At 54.2% G+C, this 22092-nt stretch overlaps 1 protein-coding gene across 1 annotated transcript in view; it reads left to right on the plus strand.

Moving 5' to 3' along the window:
* Positions 1 to 550: 550 nt before the first annotated feature.
* RUNX3 (RUNX family transcription factor 3) overlaps positions 551 to 22092 on the plus strand; it is a 59578-nt gene continuing 38036 nt past the window's right edge. Inside the window, exons 1-2 of the mRNA XM_082777646.1 lie at positions 551 to 711; positions 21533 to 21777. Of these exons, the coding sequence (XP_082633772.1) occupies positions 654 to 711; positions 21533 to 21777 (303 nt within the window). The 5' untranslated portion in view covers positions 551 to 653. The remainder of the gene's footprint in view (positions 712 to 21532; positions 21778 to 22092) is intronic.

Genomic DNA, 22092 nt, shown 5'->3' on the forward strand with positions numbered 1-22092 from the left:
TCATATTTCTACTTAATACTAATTCACATAAAATCCCTGTGAAGAACCACCCATCTACACATATGGAAACAGTCTCAGCACACAGTACCAATAATCCGTAAGGGCTGAAATTCAGAAAGTCGTGTACAGCTAAAAATTAGGATACAGAGAAGTGGTGTATGTGTGAGAAAAGGCAGTTAAAAGGAAAAAAGCACTGAATGTAAATGGGTTATTATTTCAATCACCCAATTAGAAATCTACAGACTCTTCTCCATTTCTTCTAAGGCAACGTTATAATTAATTAAAGAAAAATGTCTCTGCGCTCCTCTGCTCCGCTCCCGTCTGTCACTCACCAGCGAGTCCGAGTGAGTTGCACAGGCCTCCCATGAACCAACAAATACAAACCATAAAATTATTAAGAAAAAAAGTCAAAGCCACAGCGATATCGCCAGGCCCATTGACGCCACGGATCAGGTGACGCTGCTCTCCCACCCAGCGGATGCCGAGCTGGCGGCTCTGCTGAGCCGACCACAGAACCACGAGCGAGCCAGAGGCTACCTGCACCGCCGGCGGGGTTTTCCTCTTCCTCCCCCTTGCTGCTGCCTCTCCCATCCCTCCACCTCCTCCTGCCTGCCTCCAGCTCCTAAGGGGGAGCCGAGCTGCGGGACGAGGGGATGGCTTCCAACAGCATCTTCGACTCCTTCACCACCTACTCCTCCACTTTCCTGCGCGGTGAGTACAGATCGGGCTGCCTCATTCCACGGTGGCAGGAAATGCTGTTGGGTTTTGCATTTATTTAGTTATTTTTTAAAGAAGCAAGCCAGCAGCAGGCTGTGATGCAGTTTTGCTGGCACATCTCTTCTCACTGCTCCTCGCCACGGTTTTCTGTTGGGTCTGCAATGCTTTGATCCATCGCTGTCCTTGTGTAGGACTGGTGTGTGATTTCCTCCCAGTAGTTCTTTTCCTTTTTCCCATGTGGTTTTGTTGCCAGCCGTGCTGGGAAGGGTCAGTGTGGTCATTGCAGAGGGTCAGGACTGACTTGTGCTGGGACTTACTTGATGTTTTTTCTACTGTCCAAGTTGTTACCTGGGCATTGGGTGTTGTGGGCTGGATGCTGTGCAGGTACAGCAGGAGGTAACCTGCAGGGGGAGTAAAAATCTGCAGAAGTGTAAAGAAATTACTTCTAGGGAGAAGCTGCTCTGCAGGTGGAAAAGGGCTTGTGGGGAGGTTAGAGCTGCATTCAGGCTTAGACTTTTGTATGTTTACTTCTATGTAAAAGTATAAATGTGAATACACACAGCAACTGTACATAGTGCTTCACCAATTATGTAATTTCCTTGGAAAATGGATTTATTCAACCTGTTCTTACTGCCATGGCCTCTCTGCAAACCCTGGGACATAGTGGCTTCATTCCTTGTCTGCCTCAGGACAGGCACGTTGTCTGCTCAGTGCCTGCTTCTCTCTGGGTTTCTCCTCTGCAGGGTCCCAGCTCCCAGCCAGCAGTGCCTGCTCCCAGGTGTGGCACTGGGAGGAGCAGAATTGCAAACTGCCACTGTCTGTCACTTTTTCAGGCCATTGGTGCATGTCATGTTTTATGACATGCGGTGCATGTGTGCGAGCACAGAGACACCCTGAATGATTTATGTTGCAAAGGGATCTTTCTTCAAGAAGGGGGATAGGGCCTGTAATTCCTGCCGGCTGCAGTGTGCTGGTCCCTGTCTCTTCATTGCACACTGGTGGCTGCAATGCCTTCAAAATGCTTCTCACAAGAGCATACGTACTTTGCAGGTAAGCTGCATGACATGAGCCAGGTGATTTGGCCTGTCCTTGTTTCTGCAGGCTGCAAGCGGTACAGCTCTAAGGCATATGATGACACCTTTTTGGGAAGAAGCTTGGTGCTTGCTAACGAGTTGGGCAGAGCTCTGCGAACTGCTGCCGTCTCCCTTCCTGGTTTTGCAGCTGCAGTTAGGGAGCGTCAGCCGAAGCCTGAGCTGATCACAGCTGTAAAGACTCAGGTCCTGAACCCAAATGGATAGGGGCAGGGTGATCCTAAATTGAGCCCTACTTCAGGGGCAAAATAGAGCAGGCTGCAATTCTTTGGGGCTTTGCAACTGCATGACCAGAAATGGATTAGCCATAGTTTTTTGCCTATTTCTGAGAATGCAAAGGTTATGTGTACTTTTGAGGCAGATTGATGGTGTCAACTCTCATTGCTGTACCTGGGGGCTTTGAATTTTCTTCTGAACAGAGGACGTTGGATAGGGAGCAGAAGCCAGAGCTGGTTTGGGGTATGGGAGTGTGAAGCTGGGTTGGCTCCCCTGACCCCAGCATGGCTGCACCGTGCCAGAGGACAGGGAGAACAGGCAAAATATGCATGGTTGTCGTAATGCCCTCTGCTCAGGGACGGTGGCATTACAAATGTGTCTTTTGTACTCCATGGAGCTAATTAAAGGCAGTTCCATGGCAAGGAAATAAGAGAAGTTTATAAAAAACATTTGCATGGTTCTTTTTAATCTATACTTCAGCCTCCACAAGGCAGATGAAGAAATGCCGGAGTTTAACTGTGTTTGCTCATTTAAAAATAAAAAGAGAGTGAGAAACAGAAATATCACGTCTCGTATGCAATTTCCATACAAATAGGAACTCATAAAAGCAATAAACATCTTTGTTTCAGACATAATTTTTATTAAACGGGGGAGAATTAAATGATTGCTCCAAGGGTGGAATATGGCCAAATGGTGAAACATTTGTTTAGTATTAGGACAAGAAATCCTTGTTTTCTTTACGGAGCTCAGTGTGTCTTCTGCACAGCTTTGCGCACAGCTAGATTTGGGTGAGTACAGTAAAACATTCATGAATGTTCATTTAAATTCTTCATGGCTTTTTTGGATTCAACTGTATTCATATTTTTTGTTTGTTTTTCTGGGCATAACCATGAAAATGGATGTTTGTTTGCACAAACATTTAAGGAATGAAACAAAAAATCCCAAAGGTATTCACTAGTTAGTCTGGAAACCCTTTTTTTAATAGAAAAAGTATTTTTCATCTCTCCAATGGGGTAGCTGAAGAAGTGCCACATGGTAGAGCTGCACCAATCGCCAGTCAAAGGAGTGAGGAGGAACTGCTCATATTCACAGCTGAGTAAAAGATATGGTAGAAGCTCAAATGAATTTGCTTTGAGTCCATGGCTTTTTGGATATAAACCCCGTGTTTTGTAGGGAGAGCAGCTCCATGGGGCAAAGAACTGTCAACAACATGTGGTTCAGCCGATGTTCCTCATGCCCAAAGCAGGCACAGCTCCTTATGATGCTGGTGGTAAAGAATTATGATTTTTGCTCAGCAGATCAGCTCCTGGTTCCGACCATGCCCTCCTGGGACCTCATGAGTCACCACCCTGGTGGCAGCAGGTTGCTGCAAAGTTGTCAGGCCACTCATGTCACATTAGCCCGTTGTTAGTGATGGCTGTCGGGACAGGAAGGCTCAGCGAAGACCTCTGCTTTCTTCACAGCCACCACTGCTGCTTCAGTAGAAAACGGCTCCGTTTGCAGAACTCTCTGGCGGTGGCTGGGCTGTGACACCGTGGCGGGGCCACGATGGGTGACCGGGGCTGCCAGCACTTGGCTGCGGGTCGTGAGGGGCTTGGTGCTGGGGCGAGCCCTGCCGAGGCCTGCTGGCAGCGGCATGGGCGACTTGTCTCCAGAGCTCAGAGCGCCCATGTTTTGTGTTTTCCCTTTGCCTTTGTAAATCTAAGAGCACGAGGGAACAGCTCCTGAACCAGCACTGTGCTCCCCAGTGAAACAACAAAACTGTGCTATCTTGTTTTTGCATCTTTCTCCGTCATGTTGGTGTCCTTGTGGGCAGCTGCCCTCTCCTTGCCTTGCTGGTGGCTTGACCGGTTTTCTGAAATCCCACTGAGAAAATTGGCTGCCCCAAAAGGGAAGAAATGAGCCACATTCCCACAGGGCACCATCCCCGAAATGCAGCGGCTCACACAGACGAGTTAACTTCTGTCTCCAGGGGTGGCCAGTGGGAGCTCTGCCTGCTCTCCTGCTGCTGGGGGGGGGAGGAAACATTGTGGCCACAGGTGTCAAAGGTGTTGCTGGTCACCTTTGGCTTCTGAAACTGGGTGAGGATGACAGCCCCCGTGCAGTCAGAGGCTATATTTCTTCTCTATCAGGCCGATGCCGTCCGCATGTTGCCAGCAGCCTCAGGGAGCCCACGAGCACAGGTTACTCAGAGGTTTCACCATGACTGGCTGCAGTGGCTGTGCCCTCAGGGCACCTTTCCCTGTGCCCCCAGGCCCCGTACAGCCCCTTGCCGTCCTCTCCCTTCCTCCTTCCCTCTACAGCTCTCGCCAAGTGCAGCAGGTCCGCTGCTCCTTCCAGAACCACTTTTCTTCTCGTCTTTTTGTCATGGACCACACATGTTTTTATAAAATGACCGGCTCACCTCACGTGCTTGGCAATGTCCCCGTCTCTCCCTGGGCAGAGGTTTCTTTTTCCAACCTTCCCATAACTCGCCACCTCAGGATTTCCCCTCAGCAAACTGCCTTTTAATGGCTTTCTGTGTTTCTTCCTAACCACAGAAAACTGTAACCCTGGCAATGTTTCCAGCAGTTTTTCCTTGTCCTGCCTCACCACGCTGTGGGCAATGCCTCTGGCCGAGGCTGGCATGAGCAGGCACCACACATCCCCACGTACGGGTAGTGGCAGCACTGAGCTTTGCAGCTGAGTTTCTCTAAATGCAGGTGCTGTGTCTCATCCTGCAGCACTCAAGGAGATTTTTTCTTGTTTCAAACATGAGAGCAAATGCAGTTCTCCCCAGCACGATGGCAGTGTGCACCAGAGGTCTGCAGCAGGGGTGGGAGGCAGGAGAACAGGGGCTGTACCTGCCCGTGGCTGGGCACCAAGTGCGGCCGTGTCTGCGGGTGGGAGAAGCAGGGCAAAAAATCTGGATGCTGGGGAGGGGGGAAGGGATGCTATGCAGGCCAGCCCACAGACACGTGTTTTGGTGTTAGGCTAATTTATAATGGGTAAAATCGGTGGGTCTCGGCACTATGCTTTCGCTTAGAGTGCTGAGGAAAGCTGGTGGTGATTTTGGACAGAGAGCTGGTGATTTGGGTGCACTGGAGCAGTGTCAGAGCAATGCTGGCTATCTAGGCAGGGATGCTTGCACACCTTTGAACACTGCACACCTGTGAGCTCTCCAGTGATCACAGCTCAGCTGGAGCCTGCTCTCACCCAGTGCCTACCTATGCATGCACAAAGCCCGGCTCAGGGCCCCCCAGCGCCCTGAGGGTGCAGAGTGGGGGAGCCCGAGTGCTGCACTGCACTGCCCCTGCCCTGCACGCACACACTCACACGTGCTAGGGGCCTGGTGTGCTGCAGCATGTGGCCACAAGGTCTGCTTTTTCTCCATTCATCCTCCCTTCGTTGGGATGGCTTGTGTGCGTGAGTTTGACGGCTCCTGATCAACTGTCAGTGGCTTTGCCTTTTCCAAGGGCACCCTGCTGACTCGTGGCATGTCTTTTTTTTTTTTTTAATATATTTGTGTGTGTATGTTTTGGGGGGGACAACAGTGAATATAAATTCATTGTCTCTCATCACCTTGTTATGATCTAATAGGGGTAGAGAGACAGTGGCGCTTCCCTTTACTAAGCACTTTAATTCATGATGATTTCTTAGACTTGATCTGCTCTGATATGTTGTCAGTGTTTGTGGTCCACTGTTTTGGCCATGTACAGTTTAGGAAACAAAGAATGAGCTGTGTGCTTGCAGGCTCAGATCCACACATGGTTGGCATTAGGAGCAAGAATGTGACTTCCCATCTGAAGCAACGAGCCTGAGCCACGGACCACACCATAAATATTCCCCAAACAAGGCTGATCAACAGAAGGGAGAACATTCAAAAACCTGCCAGTACGTCCTCAGCGCCCGCCTGGCGGGACATCCCCCAGCAGCGTTGGGGCGGTGGCAAGGAGGGTATGGGGCTCAGCCACAAGGATCCATGTTTCTTTGTCCTCCTGTTACGTGGGGCATTCACACCCTATTTTTTCTCATGGGTACGTCCAGGGTGGGAAGAAATGTCATTGCTGGGTCGTTAGCTGCAACCTGCTGAAAATGGACTCTCCTGCATTGAGCTGCCATGCAAGCAGACCAGGGTCCAGCAGGCTGAGCTGTGCCCTCGTGGTTTCCTGAAGCACCCGACCTGCCTGCTGCAGTGCCCCAGCCGTCCTGGCACACGGTGCTTCTCAGAGGGGCGCTTTCATTTTCTTTGGCCTTGGTGCTTTATCCCTGACATGCTGGGGATGGAGCAGGCGCAGCGGCTTGGGCTGAATCAGCACTCCAGACCCTTTCATCCTGGAGTCCCAGCAGCCTGTGCACAGAAGTCCCTTTGAAGCCTGGCCACCAGTTCACTCAGGGTTTCTTGGTGTGTTGTTTTTTGTTGTTTTTTTTTTTTTTTTTTTTCTTTTTAGAGCTCACCCCAGTTTTGCACATTTCCTGTCCTGTGCAGAAAGCAACGACCAGTACTGAGAGCAAATGGAGCAGGGCAAGTGCTGCCGTGCAGTCCCTTGCCATGGAAATCGTGCTGCATGCCAGAGCAAATGCGCTTTCAAGGAAGACCTGGTTGGCTTTAAGAGCTTCAGCTTTAATTCTTGTCCCAAAAGAACACTATCCTTGCCCTGAGAGCAGCACCCGGGGTAGTGGTGTAGGGTGGGATGGAAAAAGGAGCAAAACCCAGCTATAAATGTGGTAACTTTCCCCCTCCTCCCCCCCCCCCCAAATTATACACAGGCTGTTGGTGTTTGCTGCAGCAGAGGGAAGCATCACAGACACTTCAGGCTTTTGGGCTGCAAATGCAAACTGTCCTCTGCCCTGCAGCCTCCATATTCATCCTGACCATGCCTACTCCATCCCTGGCTCCTGTGATCGCCCAGACCCAGCTTGTTAATTGCTCTGATTTACCTGTGTGAGAGCAGTGGGCAGGACACAGCATCAATACACTGGGTGCTCTACAGACCCTGGTGATGCTGCGGGGCTCTGATAGTCTAAATCGACACCAAAGCTGGCTGTGACCATGGTCTGCAGCAGGACTGAGACCCACGTGTAGGTCCCCAGGGTGCTAGGCACAGCTTTTGAGCACAGCATCCTCCTCCTTGGCTCTTCCCTTTCTAAAAATGCTTTTCTTTTTTTTTCTTTTTTTTTCTTTTTTTCCTTTTTTTTTTTTTTTTTTCAAGAAAGTGGGACAGTCAATGCGTCTGCAATCTGGGGGTATTTTCCATAACATAAACATATTAAAAAGAAAAAGAAAAGGGAAAATAAAAAGAAACAATGTTTTTCCATTCCCACTGGAAGAAGCAAGTGCCTTTGGAACATGAGGAACGTATTACTCAAGCTATTGTAAAATAAAATATAAAAACAACCAAAATAGGAGAAGGCAGAGTTGAGTTTTTGTTGTTGTTGTTGTGTTGTTGTTTTTTCAAAGAAAATGAAGGATTGAGTTGGGAAGGGAGATGCTGAAAACGTGCTTTTTTCAACAGCCTCTGTTATGCAGGAGGGCCCTGCAGGAGGCCTGACCTTTGCCTCTGGGACAGCCACAACCAGGACAAGAGGGACATGAAATGCTGGAAAAAGAGGGTCCAGGGTCTGTGCGTCCATTTGGGGAGGCGAAGGCTGGGAAGGGACCTCCTGGCACTGCATTATTGCCCTGGGGAGAAGCAGCCCAGGAGGGATTTGTGTCTCCGAGGTGCCAGCAGCTTTGTAGCAGCACCGTGGGGCAGCAGGCATGCGGCCTGGCACCCTCCACGCCTGCTCAGGCCTCCACCCGTGCCTCGTGCCACACCGGGGCTGGAGCTCATCACTGCCAGCGGCCACGCACCCGGAGCCAGGGGACACCGCGTGCTGGGGGCTGCCCAGGAGACAGCCACACTGTGGGAGCGGGGCCGGTTCTGCCCCTGATGGTGGGACTGGGGGGTCTGGGGCTGCTTTTTGTCAGTCAGTGTGTGTGTTTGTCTGCTATATTGGGATGCGATTTCACAACTCAGCATGGTTTTTGTTAAAATAACTTCTAAAAAATCAAAACAAAATGGTAGGAATGATGTTAGCAGCACAGCCCTGGACGAAAGTCTGCTCTGGCTTCTCGCACCCTCTGCACCTCCTGGTCCCTGGCCAGGGCTCGGTCTGGCATGGGGACAGGCAGACAGGCTCAGGGTGTCGCAGACTTGCCGTGGGGCAGTGGGGAGCATGCGGGCGGGTCGGTCCCGTACCGATACACCAAGTCGTGGCTGGGCTCTGCTGGAGGCTTCCTGGCGGGCTCCGAGAGCAGCCCTGGTCTCTCTGCACAGAGTCAACAGCATGAGTGTTAGTGTCTGCTGAATGGGCGTTGGTTAAATGGTGCTTGGTTTGTGGTTTGCAACTGCAGAGGTTCATGCAGCAATGATAACTTTGTAATGAAGGGGAGTTCTGGGGATGAAAACTTCAGCAAGCAACCGAGGCATTGGCTTTCTGATCTCTGCAGCGAGCACATGATTATTGCTGGGAGAGGTGTGTTTCCTAAGGAGAAATGCAGCCTGTGCACACCTCCCATCCAGCCTGCTGCTGGTAGCATGATTGCTACACGAATGTCCCCAGCCGTAGCTTGATGCTTGATTTCTTTCCTGATAAGGAGCCAAGAAGCAGGGGAGGAAGCCACACTCATTACAAATATTAAAAACTACTGCCAGAGTTGCCTACTTCCATTCCTGTTCAGACACTGTGTGTCCCGGTGCCATCTGCCCATTTGTGAACCCATGGCTCTGCTGGAGTTAATGGGACCATTTGAGTGAAATTATATGCACATGCCTTGATGTCTGCGGAATCAGCCTGTCTCACCCAGACACCGATTTCTGCCTTGTGCTACTGCAGGGAGATGCAGGAGATCATTTATTGGTGCAGCAAGGACGTCTCTTGTTCAGCAAAGGCAAGTGCATGAGAATTGAAGATAAATGCTTGAGCTTGGTCTGGAGCAGCAGCTTGGGCTGGGTGCAGGGAGATGCACTGAGGTGTGCAGAAAAGCTGCAGAGGCTGTTTCTTCGCAGCCTGGCAGACATTAAACACCAGACATGGGCTTTGCTGTTCCCTTTAAACTCAAAGCATATGCATGGAGATAATTTCAGGACAGAGCACAATGCCATGGTTTCAGTGACTTGAAGTCAGGAATAAACTACTTAGTGGGATTTGAGAAAGGCTGTGCCATTTTCCCTCATTAGGAGAGAGAGAGAAAATGCTGCCCGGAGAATGTAAAGAATAAATCTCATGTTCTGTTCCAAGATTAAGCCTTGTTCTGCAGCTCCTTTGTACCATGGCTGCATTTTACTGGCCACTTTTGTGCCCAATTACATTGAACCCTGTAATTAAACACCTCCTTTTATTAGTCCTGGGTCAGTTTGGAAAATCTCACTGCATGGGCAAGCCCACCATTTTTTCCATAAACTCAGCACAACTGCCAGGCTAGGGAGCAGCAGCCCCAGCCCTGGTTCCTCATCCCTGCACCCAGTGGCAGGGCGCCCACCAGCTCCTTGGCCCCGGTGCTGCTGGGCTGGGTCCCTGGCGAGGCGCTGGCTGTGAGGATTCATCTGGCACCGTCCCCCTCTGCCTGCCCTGGAGGTGTCTGTGTCCCCACATCAAAGCCTCTTATCCCTCCAACCTTTGGTGTTACACTGTCATTAAAAATCCTGTGCACGTGCTTTAAACTCTCCCTACCTCCACAGCTAATAGGGGCCTCTAAGTGGCAAAGCATGTCAGCTCCTAATTTACTCCACATTAATGCTGTGCGTTTGCTTTTGCACCTTGAGCTGGGCACAGAGCTTCCCTTCCCTTGTATTTTTTCCAAAATGTCATGGTTCTGCTCCTTATTAGCTTTGCTTTCCTGGCTTTCCCCTCGCATAGCTGAGTACAGTGGCCCCTGGGATCACAAGCAGGGGCTTAAACCACTCTTCCAAGTGCTAGGGCAGCTGAAATCCATTGTCACTTGCTTTCTCATGTAGTTTTGGGCACTTTAGGTCTGCTGAATTTGGTGTCAGGATTGTGGAGGTGTTTCATGACATACAAGAGATGGAGAAGGTGTTGGGGAGACATCAGTGTGCAACAGAGTTAACGTGTCGCTGGGAACCAGACCTGTCCACTTCAGTCCTGAGTCCTTCCATCCTGCAACTCTCCCCATTGCCTTCCTCCCTTGGGTGATGGAGGCCAGTAGGGTAATAGATATGAATGAAGTAGTTCCTGGTCAGCCCCCGATTCAGCTAACTTTTCCAAGACCAGGCTGTGGTAGCTGAAACCCACTGACATACATTTTTCTGCTATCATTGCAAAGGCTCATTCCTGCTGTGATGCCAGAGTTCTTTGTAATTTATTCTGAGACAACATTACAGGATATTATTAACATGCAAAAATGCTGTTCAAATTATTAGAAGGGGATTAGGTTTTTATGGGAAGACCACAAACGTCTCTCATGCAGCAATCTTGTAGAGCACTGGGAGTCCAGAGGTGTACCTGCTCACTCCCTCTCCTGCAGCAGCTTTTTGCGCAGCTCCTGGGGACAAGGAGCTGCTCTGGCCCTGCCCTGTGATGGTGGGATGGACTGGGATCCACAGCACTGAAGCTTTTTGTCTGTGGTGGGACAAGCAGGTCTACGATGCTGGCCCCCCAGCCCCTCCATCCTGGCTGCCCCTTCACAGGAGGGATTGGATGGGAAAGGCAGTGCTAGGATTTCTCCTGTATTGACACACTCTTTGGTGGAGGAGGGATACTAGCCAAGCCCTTGAGGTAGCTATTTTTTATTAATTTCGAACCTCTTTCTACCCTGAGAGTCAGCAAGTGCTATTTAAACTGACACCCTGCAGAAACCACAGCTCGGGCGCTTGGTGTCCCTGTCTCACCCTGAGTCAGAGGAGGTGAAATACCCTCATCACCTGCATAGAGCAGGTGCGTTGGGGTATGCTTCCGAGATGGGGGAGTCACAGTTTGTCTCCCCAGCATTTGAATGGAGACCTCCCGCCACCCATCCCCAGCCATCACACGGCCGCTGCAGTTTTACTGTGTGGCTGCATTTTGGCAGGAGAGAGGATCCTGACTGCTGAGAGATCAAAAGACCCCGTCCCATGAAAATCCGTTCCTGCTGACATAAATGGAGGTCGAGAGTGCTCGCTGTTGGCAGGACTGGCTCATGTGTGCGCGTATTTTATCGGCACGGTGGATTGAAATGTCAAGGAGTCAAGGATGTGAGGCTGCCGGGGCTCACAGTATTTTCCTTGAAGGAGCACCATGGCCAGGGCCTGATGGAAACGGGGGCTCCTCAATGCCAGATGCGGGATGCACACGTGGCACTGGGGTGGGTTGTGGTGCCGGGGGCTGCCAGGGCTGGGAGAAGCACTGTTATCGCTGCTCTGCAGATGGGGGAACCGAAGCACTTGCTGGAGCCCATGAGCAACTTGTCCAGAGTCCTTGGGGAAGGCTGCGGTGGAGCTGCGAATTGAACCCAGACATCTTGCTTCCCCCGCCAATGCCTTCTCCCAGAGCCCACGCTTCCTGCCAGTGATGGCCCTCTGTTCAGTTTTAGGAGAAAATGTAAAAATATTCTCCAAAACCACATGATCTCTTCCAGTTTTGGAGGTTCAGGCAGTCCCTTCAGCCAGACACAGAACGGCTCAGACCCGAGGAAACAGCTGAGGTTGCATTTCACAGATAAGATCCCCCCTCTCCCCGCAGAGCTGGCTGCTCATGCTAGACTGAAAGCCACTACCATGTTGTCTGGACAAGTTCTCCATTTCTCTCGGCTCCAGCCCTAACCTGCTGCTGAACTGCTTCACTTCCCAGCCCGTGGCCTCGGCTGGGGTGGGAGCCTGCTGGTGGTGTCAGACAGCTGACCCCGGCAGACAGGCACCTCCTGGTTGCATACAAACTTTTATAAGAAACTTCTGCAAAAATGAGCTCATGCAGCACGAGGCTTGCAGGGCTGGGGGGTTGGAGGGAGCAGGCAGGCGTGGTTCCCTTCCCAGCATGCTGGAGATGGATGAGCAGCAAAAAGGACTCAACAACGTTCTCTACATAACATTGCATTTGATTTGTCAGAGTTCATAGCCAGAAACCAGAAAAGTACCTTCCATGTAGTTTTTAACCTGTGACTAATTCCTTAAAATCCAGGGGATTTGTTCTCTGCCTACATGGATGCTAAAGTGCAAGGTGAATTCACAGTCTGAGCCCTCTTTGGGGTTTTCTGTAGCTACTCTACCGCTATGAGACTTACCATCCAGGGATGCTGGTTGCCAATGAGAGTCTTTACAGAATGGCAAATATGACAAGAGAACATTTGCACCGGAAAAAATAATCCGAGGAAGGAGCAGAAGCAACCCTAATCCAGACTCCATCTAGTCAAAGCTGCCTGACCGCAGCTCTGCTGTGACATCGTGGTGATAGTGCATTGCCGAGAGTTATTCATAGAAGTGAAACTAGTGAATAATTGCAAAAAGCAAACCAGCCTGGAAAAAAATGGTGTGGGCCCAAAGGACAACTTGCAACTGGAACCAGAGGCTCGTTTTCTCAGAATTACTTTACCATAGGTTGGTCACTGACAGCAGTTTGAGGTTGCTCTGTGTCACTGGTGGAGAACCTTCACTGTTTCTTTGGCTGATTGCCATGGAGTCTGGCAGATAAGGCACAAGTCAGGGATCAGTCCCATGGGAATGTTACACAACTTGTAAAGGACAAGCTGGTCCTAGCCTGGGACCTTGTTTTCTGTGGGGAAAAAAAAAAAAAAAAAAAAAAAAGCCAATCAGTTGCATTGACAGAAATGTCCAGGGTGCAATTACAACCCTGGCATTGCAAAAGGGATGCAAGCCAGCCTGAATCTCATTTGTATCATCTGCCTTGAGCTATAAGGTAGAGTTATAGCTGTGTTTGCCGGCGATTTCATGGCTTAATTTGTAACTGGTGTGATCCTCAGGGAATGGCTGTTGAGTCCCATTGACAGGGCTACACACAGTATCTCCTCGCATGCTCTGATGTGTCCCCAGAGGCAACTTTACTCTCCAGTGTGAGTTTTGGGGTGGGATGGGCCCCATGGCCTCAGCACCCCGTGGGAGGAGACCTTGCCAGCACTACTGGTCCCCAGAAATTCCGGGGTTCTGGGCAAGCTGCTTGAGTCACAGCCCATGTGAGGTGGACCTGGGGCAATGACTGAATGCAGAGACCTGGGATCTGCCCACAGGGCTCAGCTGGCAGCCACTGCTGGCTGTTTGCTCATGCTTCACCCAAGCAGCATTGCAATGGGCTGGAGAAATGTATTGCCGCCCTTCTGTCCATGTTCCCCCAGCCGTGTATGATGCTGCTCGGTGCACACATTGCAGCTTCTTTGGGCTCCATCGCCACAATCTGTCCCATGCTTCCTGTCCCTCACCCTCTTTTTCCTCCCTTTAAATGCCAGTTTTGGGAGCTTTGCTAGACGGTTGTCTTGCTGGAGAACAAATACCACCCTGCTCTGCAAACTCATCTGCCTGCAGACAAGTGGGGAAATCCCTCATGTGGATGAAAGCTGCTGAATTAGGCTAGCTGGCAGACCACATATTTATAAAGCATCTCCTGTGATGTGCCTCCCTTCCCAGCTGCCAGCTGTGCATCTACCAGGGCTTTGCCCAACCCAGGCAGAAGTCAGGTAATTCTCCGCTGGAAAGGAGAGTGGAGAAATAAGATGGGCTGAGGCAGGAGAGCAGGAGGTCTCACCGTGGCACGGAGGTGGCTCTCCCAGTGAGGCACCACAGGCTGAGGTTTGGGGGGCACTCTTCGTCTTCAACACGAGGATGTTCCAGGAAGGGCTTCAGAAATTCAGCAAAGCTGCTGTGGGGAATCTCTGCTGCCCTGTGGTCAGCCAGCATGAGGTGGCAAGACCCCACCGTTCTCTTTGGAGCAAGCTACTGGTGATGCACAAGGCCAGTCTGTCGGCCTTGGAAAGCCAGTCTGTCAGCTGCCTGGTTAAGGGGCTCTTGAGTCAACGGGGTGCCCTTGGGGAGTGCAGGGTGGGTTCCCGTTGCAATGCTGATGTTCTGCAGGGAAGTTAAATGGTTGAGGTGTGTTTGCACTTGCCTATAAAACTGGTTTTGTTGAGATGTGGCACTAAGAGGCTCTATTAGACCTGAAAAGGAAACTGGAGCTCCAGCTGGTGCCAGTTCCAGCTGCAAGATGCTGTCAGTCCCCTCCTGCCCTCACCGGGCAGACAAGCACCCATTTCTGTTCCTGTCTCCAAGGCGTAGTTGCGGCCATTGCAGCAATATCTAAATCTACAGCCACAGTTTGCTACAAGCCCGGTGCCTTTCGCAGCGATATTAGGTGAGAGTGGGAGAACATGAGCACTTCCCAGCATTCACTTTCTCTCTGTTCGTGTTTGACTTCCCCAAATGCGCGGCTCCAGCTGCTGGAGCACAGCACAGCAGTGTTCAGGGCACTGCGAACATTTCACCCAGCTGGCACGCGGGCACACAGCCTGGCCGCTGCTTTGGTGTGCATGAATGACCCTTCCCAGAGGCTCCGTGTGCAAATCTCAGCCTGCCACAGGAGCACTGTGCACCCATTTGATACCCAGCATCACAGCAACATTTGGGGCCAGACTCATGGGAGCCTCACTGAAAAATGTTCTTTGGGAAACATCATTACACATTGAGTCACCACATGGAGATAAGTGATGGGGCAGGTTTGCCAAAGCATGGCTACTTTCTGAGACAAGAAAGTGCCTTCCAGAGCCTGTTCGTGTTGTGGGAGAGCTGCTTTGCCTGGCACGTGCAGCAGGGTTTCCCTGCACACTGCAGCTGTGTGGGTGCAGGGCTGCCAGCGCCCCAGCCCTAGGCCTGGGAGCCCTTCCGTGACAGCAGCTCCTCAGAGCGCCTCTCCTCGAGCTTAGAAATCATACTGTGTTTTTTTACATCGACCCCGTTGTACTTTTCTTGTCGTCATGTGCCTTTCAGTTCCTCTTTCCACCATCCAGACATTTCCCCTTTTTCTTTCCTTTGGAATTTTTTTTTATTTCTCCCCATGTCGCATTTTGGGTTTTGAAGGGTCTGGCACCAGCCCAGGCTCTGGCAGCACCTGAGGCCCTGTGCACGGTTGTGGCCTGGGCAGTGCCTGGGGCCCGGAGGCTGGAGGCTGCTCCCTTCTCTCCTGGTTTGGGCTGCCTAGGCTCTGAGAGAGGTCCATGCCGCATCCCAGGTGCCCTGTGAAAGACTCGGCAGGACTTCAGCCACCTGCCTGCCAAGGTGGGAGCGGGCACCGCGGGGGTGTCTCCATGGAAGATGAGTCCTCACCCCCATAGGGTCTGGCAAGAGGCATTGCACCCCTCTAGACTCCTCAGAAACCCCCAAAGAGACAGAAACTCCACAAACCTTAATAACTCAGGAAAAAAAAGCACTGTGTTTCTAGTTGTTATCCACCTTGGGCATTTTTTTGGAGGAGATGGGATGTCCTTAGGTGCTCCATAACCTTTGCATGAATAGTTCCTTTTCTCTGCATAAACATTCTTAAAGGAGCATCGGGCTTTCATTCTCCACTTACTTCAACCATCGTACTTCTCTGTTCACTTGTTTAAATCAAGCATAAAGCTCTAACTGTTCTTTGAATATTTATGACTAGTTTTTATCTCATGCCATGCATACAAAACATACTTGATTTCTTTCCTAAAAGTTTTTTCAAGTGCAAAGTTTTAAAAACATGTGGCTTTTATTGCAGGCAGGAATGAATAACAGCATTCCACCAGTAACCACATTAAATGGAACAGTAATATTCATATGCGTAAGGGCAAAAGCTGCCTTGTTTCCTATTTGCAGTTGAACTCTGAAATTAATTAAGAACTAAAAGGATCTGACAGTCATTAGGATCTTTTAAAAAGGAGTGGAAGTGGCAGATGGGACCCATGCTCCAAAAAGCTCGGCTGTGCTATCAATAGCACAGAGGATGTAAGCCCTGAATATGCTCTTAATTGTTGCCGTTGTGAGGAGAGGAGAATCACAGTGCTGAACAATGAAGAATGGCACTTTCGTGACTTCAGAACCACAGGATTCACGTCAATAGCACTCGTGCTCCTAAGTCACTTTGCAGCTTTTGAAAATCCCCTCCCATCATGCTGCACAGAGCGGAGGACGCCCGCAAAAGTCTGGTGCCAGGGGAGCCATGCGTTCTGGTTCTCATTGCATGCGGTGTGTAGTGCTGAGAATACCTCAGGAGCAGCGGCATTGCCCGTGATTCACCCCAGTGCGTGCCCCTGGGGCTCAGTTCTCTGGTTCCTGAGTGGCCAAGGATGTGTATGTGGGTGCACATGCATGTGGAGAGTCTTCCTGGGGATGCTGATTTAAGTAAGGACTGGTATATAATGCACTGGTGTAAAATGGGGAGAAATGGGAGGACAGGCAAGCCCCAAAGTTGTAAGGAGAGAATGCAACCACTCCTCCAACTGTGGTCTTTCTAGTCCTTCAAATGGTGAAAGAAACCTGGCCCCAGGCAGCCAGGTAGGAATCTCATGTTGATTTTCCTGGGTGGCAGCATTTCATGCCAGGATCCAACACTTTTGCTGGAGTCTTCCTCCTGCTCTGGCTGCTCCATGCAACGATCCTGGACACAAGGCTCCAGAGCTGCTTATGAAGACAGTGAGGTGGAGCTGGGCAGCTGTGGCTCCCATGGGGTTAATGGATGCCCTGGCTCAAATATTGATGTCAAATTGCAGCTCTTGCCTTGTGAGCGGGTGCTGAGATAGGTTTTCCTCCCTTCTCTATGGGTGTCACCCAGCCCCAGGGCATACTGGCCACAGAGCAGTGTCTGGTGCAGCGCTGCTGGAGTCACCAGCAGGACAGTCTCACAGCAGGTCCCTCGCCCAAGTACAGGCTTCCCAGTGAGTTATGTCTGGGGCAGGCACTGTTTTTTGCGCGCGCACACACACACACACACACCAGTTTCCCTATATTTCTTCCCCTGAGTGCCACAACTTCCCTCCTGCAGGAGCCTCTGACTGCGGCTCACATAATTGCCTCGTGAGAGCCTGTTTTGTCTGTGACACTCAGGGGTTAAAAATTGTCACCATCGTGCACCCCATTGGACCTAGCATCTGTTGTTTGATTTATGAATGAATAGCACGCTCCCTCCCTGCATGCTGCTCTCACATCCCCTTCCCTTAACTACAAAATAGATCCAGACACCCGCATGGCCCTACTGAGCACTGTGCTCCTGAGACAGTTTGTGATGAATTTTTAATAGAAAGCTTCCTATAAGCCTCTGCACTTACTTCCTTGCTGTTGAAGCAAGTGGCTCTGCTGCTAAATAACAGCTCAAATGAATTAAAAACTACAGAGGAGACTGTAAGGGAACTAATCCCAGCAAGTAATGATTTAAAGAGCTGCTGACCTCCCTGCAAATGTGAACAGTAGCTTCAAAGTATTTGAAAAGAGGCCCATGCAAATCCATGGTCTTATACCACATTAACCTTCCCTGGAGTGAGCAGGGGCTGGAGGAATACTCCCCAAGTGTCGATATTTCCTGGTTTGCGGAGGAACAGAGTGGTGTGCGCTTCGTTCCTCTCTCTCCATTTCCAGCGCAGCTTCCAGGGCAGTTGCTGTCCCGTTTGGCTCTGTGCTGCAAAGGGAAAGGGCAGGGGCTGGCAGCTGAAAGCCTGGTGTTTCACTCGGACATGAGTGCCTAACTTTACCCTCCATCACCTGGAGCAGGAGCCCCTCTTTGAGACTGAGGGATAATTCAAACGAAAGATAATTCCTGTCAGGCTCAGAGCTTGCTGGTTCCAAGGGTCCCTGTAGCTCTGGGACACATTTTCTTGCTTGAACACCTCTTTGCTGGAACAGATGCTGAGTTGCTTTGCTGGGCTTTGCATGTCTTGGGATGACCAGCCAATCTGAAGTTGGGGGAAGTCTGATTTACCGCTGCTCGATGTTTTAGGTTGCATTTTGTGTTGCTGCAAGGCAGTGGCCAGCTTTGTACCTATGCAATGGGGAAGTGCAGGGCCACAAAATAATGCAACAGGTTATGGGAGTGAGCTTGCCTCCCATTGCTCAGAAGTAAAAAAAAAGTCAGTGTGGGGGATCAGAGGGTGCTGGTGTGAGTAGTTTTTGGGGTGGCTGCAGGGGAGGGGCAGGACATGGTATGCTTCACACCTGGAAATACCCAGCTTGGGTGACTGACTCCAGGTATTTTGGGGAGGCATTTATATGGTACCTTGAGGACACTTAGACGATGCAATTAGGTGCCCTTTTGAGCATGTTGTTACCAGTATAAAAAGGGGTTCGAGCAATTCATGGACATCAGGGCTGCAAATGGACACTGACATAAGGCAGGAATGTGCCTCCATCATACCTGAAGGCGGAGGTAATAGCAGGAGTGTGGGCTACGGAAATCATCCAGGTTTGTGCCCTCTCTCTAAATAGCATCACCTCTCCTCACCAAAGGATGATTTGGGTTAGACGAAAAAGATTTGCATAAAGCGTAATGAAAAGCAAGAGCCTCCTGGGGAGGACAGTGCTGTGTGGCCACAGTGCTTACAGAGTCCCGGTGCGGAGCAGCTCGTCAGCACACAGCAGCTGGACAAATGCCTGAGGACGGGCTGCTCCTGCCCACCAGCATGCCCCCAGCTGGGCACTGCCGGGCCCGGGCCCGCCTGTGCTGGGGGACACCAGCTCCTCCAAACAAGCGCCCAAAACCCGTGAATGGGTTTGATGTGCTCCATGGCAGGTGCTCAGTCCCTCCCTGGCTGCAGTAAATGGATTATATTCTCACTTCGCGGCATCTATAAACAGGAGAAGAACTTGTCACCTCTACTGGTGGGGAGCAGGCTGGGAAGAAGGGGGCCGAGGTGCTGTGTCACTGCCCATGCTCTGCAGGAATGTCAGGTTTTAGGGAGAGACACTTAAAAGGCAAGTTCCCAGCAGGACTTTAAAGAAAATAAAAAATAAAAAATAAAAATAAAAAGACAGGAAAAGGAGGAAATGTAAAGCCAGTAAACCTAGAAATGAGCATCGTGCCGCGGGGAGGCAGCTCTGTCCCACCGAGACCCCCCACACCGTCCCGTCCCAGCCCGGTGCTCCGTCTGAGAGCAGCCGGGCGGGGGGGGGGGGGGGGGGGGGCGCAACACGGGAGCCCCGGGGCCGCGCCTCCCTCTCCGTCGGGGAGAACCCGCGCAGCGGGGAAGAACCGAGACCGAAATCACATCGGGGGCGGGGGGGGGGGGGCAGCAGGACGACGTCAGCAGCCGCGGCGGGGCTCTGCGACGCCAGAGCAGCGCCGGGCCCCCCGCCCAGCCTCGGCACGGCCCCGGTCCGGGGCGGCAGCGGCCCGGGCAGCCCCGTCGCGCCCGCCCCGTCGCGGAGCCGCCGCGCGGAGCCGCGGCGCCCACCGGCGGCCGTGCGCCCGCACTGCAGCGCTGCCCGCGCCCCGCCGCGCAGGCGTGCCGTGCCCGCCCCCTGCACAACCCCTCCGTGCCATCCCCGAGGGTACCAGGGGGACGGCGGGGATCGAGCCCCGGCCGGCCCCGGCGGGAGGCCACGACAAGCCCGGCCCGCCCGCAGCGCTGCCCAGGGCTCCGCGCCCAGCGGGGGCAGCCGCTTTCTGCGTGCGTCTCCCTCGCTGCTACACGGGGGCAAAAAATAGCAGTGAACGCGGCGGCCCCGCGGCCCGGCGAGCTTTCCCCTAAAAAGGGCAGGATCGCAGCGCCTCCGCGCAGGGAGCCGCCAGGAGACGCCCGGCACGCGGGGGTCGGCGGCCGCCCCCCCGGGCCGGCTCGGGGCCGGTGCTGTCCCTGGCACCGGTGCGGCTTCCGCGGGGCCGGAGCAGCTTCCCTCTGTGCCCCGGTTACCAACGGGGCACCGCCGCGAGGGAACCTCCGCTCCTCTCTCCTTTGTCCCTATTAAATTATGTCTTTGTTCGCTTATTTTGACACACGCAGATTTTGTCTTTCGGTCGTGTCCCCGGCTCGGCTCTTGCCGGCAGCGGAAGGGGAGCCCGGCCCGAGCTCCTCCGCGCCCGGCGGCTTGCGGGGGAAAATGTTTCGGCAGTTCGAGGCGGAATTCGTCAAAATAAGAATTTGCTTTCTTTTAGTTTTAAGGGAAACCGTGTTGCTCGCAGCGCGGAGCCGGGCCGGCTGCGCTCCGCCGCCAGCCCCGACGTGCAGTGCCGGCCCCGAACCTGCGGGAAGCCGCTGAGCCCCCCCGCGCCGCTCGGGCCCGACCGCGGAGCGCGGAGCTCGTCCCCGCCGCGACCCAGCCGGGCCGCGGGGCAAAGCAATCCCCGCCGCGCCCCTCCGCCGCTGCCCCCCGCCCGCCCCCGGCGCGGCTCGCCTCGCGGCGCGGCGTTTCCGCGGGCAGCCGCAGAGAGCCCGACGCCTTCGTTTTGTTCCTGCAGAACCAGCCGCTTCGCCACGAGTTTTCTCGCCAACGATTCCGGCCGGGGCCGCCGGCCGTGCCCAGACCCGCAGCCCCCGCAGAGCGGCCGGGGCCGCCGGGCACCGCGGGCGCCCCGGGACCGCCCGAGGCTGGGGCGGCTTCCAGCTTTGGGGGGCCGGAAAGCGGAGGCCGGGGAGCCGCGGCTTGCAGCGCGGTTTGCGGGGAGAGCCGCCCCTCGGCGTGAGCCGGCGGGGCCCAGCGGCGCGGCCTCGGCTCCCCCCGTCCCGCGGTGACCGAGCCGCGCCGGGGGTCGCGGGCGGCGGCACCGGGAGCGCTCCGCGGCGGGGAGAGGAACGGGCCTCGCTGCCTGCCGCGCCACACGGCCACGGCGGCGCCTCCGGCCCCAGCCCGGCCCCACCGCCCCCCAAAAACCCCCGGCGGCGGCGGCGGCGAGAAGCTGCCGGGGCCCCGACGTGCGCCCTGCCGGCCCGGCCGGCCCGGTGGGGCGGGGCTCCGCGGGGACACGCCCGCCTCGAGGAAGGCCCCGCCCCTTTGGCGGAGTCACCGCCCCTTTTCTGTGTGACCACGCCCCCGTGCCCCCCAGGAGCCGGCGGGCGGGCGGGGACGAGGCCCCTCGCGGCCGCCCCATTGGCGCGGCGCCCCGTCCTTCAGGCGCGGCCCGCCCCCCCGGGGCCGGCAGTAAATACGGTACCGGGCGGCGCGGCTGGCACTGGGGAGCTGCTTTCGGGGCCGCCCGGCGGAGGGGACCCGCCTGCAGCCGAGCGCGCCCGGCCGCGACGTGGCTGTGCCGGGGCTCCGCGCCGCCTTTCCCCGGGCGGGGCGGGCGGGACCGCAGCGAGGCCTCCGGAGACGCGCCCCGGAGCCGGGCGGGAGGAGCAGCCCCCCCGCGCCGCTCGCCCCGGGCCGCCCCGCCGAGCACGGAAATCTGCTGGGACGGAGCGAGGCGGCGCGGGCCCCGACTGCCGCTGCCCGAGCCGCCCGCGGGGAGCGCCCCCGCCGCGCCCCGCCGCCCCGCCGCGCCCCCCCGCGGGAGCCCCGCCGCAGCCGAGCGGTGGGCGCCGGGCCTCGCCGGGCCCCTCTTCGTCCCCCCCGGCCGCGGCGGTTCCCTGACGCCCGCTGTTGTGATGCGTATTCCCGTAGACCCGAGCACCAGCAGGCGCTTCACACCCCCCTCCACGGCATTCCCCTGCGGTAAGATGGGAGAGAACAGCGGGGCGCTGGGGGCCGCCGCACCGGGCGCCCGGGCGCGACCCGAGGTGCGCTCCGTCGTGGATGTACTGGCCGACCACGCCGGAGAGCTGGTGCGCACCGACAGCCCCAACTTCTTGTGCTCTGTGCTGCCGTCCCACTGGAGGTGCAACAAGACGCTGCCCGTCGCCTTCAAGGTAAGCCGGGAGCTCCGGGGACGGCTGCGGGGCGCCGGGTTCCGCTACCCCCCTCCTGCCCTCCGTTCCGACCCGCTCGCCTCTCTCCCTCCGCCCCTTTCATTTTGACTCGCTCCTGACATCACCTTCACGAGAACCTCTTTTATTATTTTTAATCAAGTCTCCGCATTGCCCTGCGGTCACCGCATCTTAGATATTCCGTACAGTTAGGAGCTCTCAGGCAACTTTGAAGTTTAATGAGACTGGAGGTTAATTACCTTCCCGAGAGAGGGAGGCAGGGAAGGGAGATCTAATCTGCAAGAAGAAAGCGAGGAG

This window comes from Aythya marila, assembly GCF_965140915.1.
Source record: "Aythya marila genome assembly, chromosome: 22".
Taxonomy (NCBI): Eukaryota; Metazoa; Chordata; class Aves; order Anseriformes; family Anatidae; genus Aythya; species Aythya marila.